This window comes from Botryllus schlosseri, chromosome 4 (genome assembly GCF_051294905.1).
Source record: "Botryllus schlosseri isolate E-star chromosome 4, Bs_hap1, whole genome shotgun sequence".
In the NCBI taxonomy this organism is placed as follows: Eukaryota; Metazoa; Chordata; class Ascidiacea; order Stolidobranchia; family Styelidae; genus Botryllus; species Botryllus schlosseri.
Genome location: NC_137239.1, coordinates 11,080,007 through 11,083,485, shown reverse-complemented (window position 1 = coordinate 11,083,485; position 3,479 = coordinate 11,080,007). Strand labels below are relative to the sequence as shown.

The following is a 3,479-nucleotide window of genomic DNA, read 5'->3' as shown; positions in this document are numbered from 1 at the left end:
AGTCATGAAATCATCCACTATAATCAAGGTGTCTTCAGAGCAAACCTTCAACTCTTCTAAAATATCTAGACCCGCGTGGAATTCTACATTATGCATCGTCTTGAAAACCTCCTGGTAATTATTGTAACAATACACGACCCTGGATACACTTGGTTTAATCATGGATGTCGCATGTCTGATCAGCTTTGCAACAAAAGTAGTCTTCCCACTTCTCGAAGGACCACTCACAATACACGCGAATGGGTGGATCAATTCCATCATTTATTGTTTATTGAAAACTCGATAAAGTGCATTTGTTTATATATCAACAAGGTTGGGAATATCCACTGTTGTAGTCATCTTGTTCTAGTGGAATATATAATCCCAGTAGAGTCCGATTTAACAATTTCCCCCGGGTTATGATATCTTCATCTGTCCCTCGTAATTTCGTCAGTGGAAGTTGTAGTGTTACGAACGCTTTATTCAGGTCATCAAGCAGCTGATCCCAATCTGCAAAATAATAAATCACATAAGAGGATTCATAATAAGAGAGGATTCATAGCGCTTTAAAATCTAACAGTGTTTCTATAACAACTATAGACCTCACCCTTGGAACACTCTTTCAAATCTTTATGTTGTCTCGACACGCGTTGTTCGTATAATTCATGCGATATCTCTCGATTCAAATACAGCTCCACGAAGTGTACATGATCGCGGCGTTGTACAAGTGTCTTTTCGTGTAACTGAGTCAGACCTGCTTGTTCCAGAACAGATATTATGTAATCACTAGCCATCTGTAAAACAAGACACAGATTTCAGGAAATATTATTACTAAAACGTTTTAGTTACAAGTTGACATTTCGAAAACACCCACAGATTGTAAACAAAGTTTCACCTAAAACTATCAGTGTTCACCACAAGATTATGTTCACAATGACCAAGGGAATCATGTTTGCAAAAATCATCGGTTGTAGCATCGCTACTGTCAGAGTCAGAACGAGTTCGTTTCAAACTGTTTGCGACTCTATGTTGATCAAGGAAAAATTGGAATTTTCGATGTCGCTTGCGGGTTCTCAAGTAGGCTTGTCTCTCTTCGTGATCGAAAAGCGGTATCCACGAACAATTTTTTCCCAAGACCACATAATTTGTCAGCTTTGCTCTGTTTAATAGGATGTGGTTATCACTCGGTGTCTTTCGATCAGGAAATTGTAGTTGAAGTAGCGCTTCTATGCAGACACTTCGGACACGGGTCCATTTCTCGTCTAGTTCCCGACGGCGCGCCTTGGATCGATCGGGTATCGTGCGGTCTTGTGAGTTGTCGTCGGTACCGTGAATCGAGAGCTGTGTTAATTCCTGCTCCAGTTCAAGCGTCTCTTTGTGCAAACTATTTAAATATAATTCTGACATTACTGACTCAATATATGAAATAGCGTTATCCATCTGGAAAACAAATGACACATTAGCACGTAATAAATACAAGTAAATCAAAATAAAATCAAACACACAGAATATACAAATAAAATGCAATAACACACAAAATATACAATTACACATTTAATGGTAGGGTTGACACACCATCCTCGAGCACTCGGCGTTTGGCATAGAAATAGGAAAATGTTTTACGCTGTTGTTTGTACGTATAGACACCCCTATCTCTGCAGCGAAACCCCTTGTTCACTCCCCCGACAGATTGCCTAGATGTCAAGACACCCAGAAAAGTTTCGAAATCGACTGGGTTGGATTTCTGGAGACCTTTGGAAGCCAATTTTTTCTTTGGACCATCACAAAAGTAATTTTTGGATTGGAGACCGCAGAAAGATGTACCACCTTCGTACTCCACTTTCATCAAACCCGGTTGACGAAGGTAATAGGCATACGTGTCTTTGCAACACTGTCTCGATCGGTCAAAAGAAACCGGATCAACCAAAAACTCAGCTCGGTGTTCGTCACAAAAATAGCGTGGAAACCAGTTCTCGTATTCCACATAAAATTCATCTCTTTTCTCGGGGATAAGGATATCATCGAATGAGGCTGAATGCGAAAGATAGAGAGAGTCCGTGACCATCATTAATAGCATGAAGCACTCGTCGCGGAAATATTTACACAAGCAGTCATAAAAAAACGAGAGCATCTTGAGCTTAGCATTGTTATAAACCCAGAACCCCACTTGAATACAGTTACCCCACTTGATCGTTTTAGGTCGCTTCGTTACTTCAAATAGATCAGCGTTCAATTCATCATATTTCACAAAAAAGCGATCCTCAACATTGACATCCAATTCACTTTTATCACAGTAGGAGGTTCGTTTGAATTTACGTGGATTCATCAAGACCCGGCCATAGCTGCTGTTTCCGGCTAATTTTTGTGTCAGGGCAATAATCTCTAGGTTAGGGTCACGGTCCCCAGCCCGTCGACAGTCTGAGACATTTTTCGCAAAGTTGTCAAAACATGTCTTTTTGGTGAATTCGACCGCTTCGTGAATTTTTGATATAATCAACCCGTGCTCTACATACCACTTGATTAAGTCAGAGGTCAACAAGATTTTCTTGCCCCAGTATGAAGCAACCAACATGCGCGTGGGTTTGGTGAGTAATTTGCGATCAATGGCGAACTGTTTCATGTGACCTGACAAATGCTCGCGAGACACCATCGTATTTTTGAATATCGGACATAGTTCAACAAACTTCCTTTGCAAATGTTTTGGCGTAAAAATATCAACTGATAAACATCCGAAGAATGTACCAGTCATTACCATCTCCATCAATTTTTGTGCGGTGACAGACTTGGTTCGAGTCAATTGTGGTTGAATACCATTAAGATATCGCACAATATCGGGATTTTCCCGTTTCTCCGTGCGCCAGTCGCATTCCCATTTACATATGACTTGATAATTGAGGCTTTTGTAATAATCATGAACACGTTTAGTCCGTTCTCGACGTTCCAAATCATCACAGCCAAATCTGCACTGATGTGCATGGAAATGACATCCAAGAAAAGACAAGATTACCCCTTGACCAGCTGAATTACGATAGAACCCATCAGCAGGATAATTACGAGCTCCTACGCGGATTTCAGGTCCATTCAAACCATGGTGGACATGTACATTATTGATATACGAATACCAGTTTAGCCATTGAGCTGCTGTCTCCCCCCATTTCGGTGCGGTCTTTACAGGTTTGAATTTAGTACACTCAGCATCAAGTGGTTGCCAATGTACCGGGAAACCAGTTGGACTAGGTTCACTCAAAGCAAAAAGGTATAACGAATTGCTGTCCAGCCCTGTTACATGTTGGGTAATCTGAGCGTTTTCCTTATAAAAAAATTCTTTGATTCGAGTTTCACCCTGTTTTTGATATCGATGAAAAATGACCGACGGTCCGCCCACTAAATTGTCTCTGAATAGCGAAACCAGATCCTGGTGTTTATCATTGAACAAGGTGAAATCGCGCGGAATGCTATTGAAAAGATGTCTCGATACAACCCCAGGTAGGGAGACAGCT

General features: G+C 40.9%; 1 protein-coding gene across 1 annotated transcript; it reads right to left on the bottom strand.

Moving 5' to 3' along the window:
- Positions 1 to 240: 240 nt before the first annotated feature.
- Positions 241 to 1,529, bottom strand: LOC145437027 (uncharacterized). The gene is made up of 2 exons (XM_080314194.1): positions 587 to 1,529; positions 241 to 489 (listed from the first exon to the last, which is right to left on the bottom strand). The coding sequence occupies exons 1-2, from the start codon at positions 771 to 773 to the stop codon at positions 305 to 307; spliced, it is 372 nt and encodes a 123-aa protein (XP_080170320.1). The 5' UTR covers positions 774 to 1,529; the 3' UTR covers positions 241 to 304.
- Positions 1,530 to 3,479: the final 1,950 nt, after the last annotated feature.

Excerpts from the sequence above, each read along its gene's own strand:
- LOC145437027 (XM_080314194.1), bottom strand. The coding sequence starts at position 773 with ATGGCTAGTGATTACATAATATCTGTTCTGGAACAAGCAGGTCTGACT. Across the intron at positions 490-586 it reads TTTGAAAGAGTGTTCCAAGG|ATTGGGATCAGCTGCTTGAT; the intron begins GTGAGGTCTATA and ends ATTATTTTGCAG.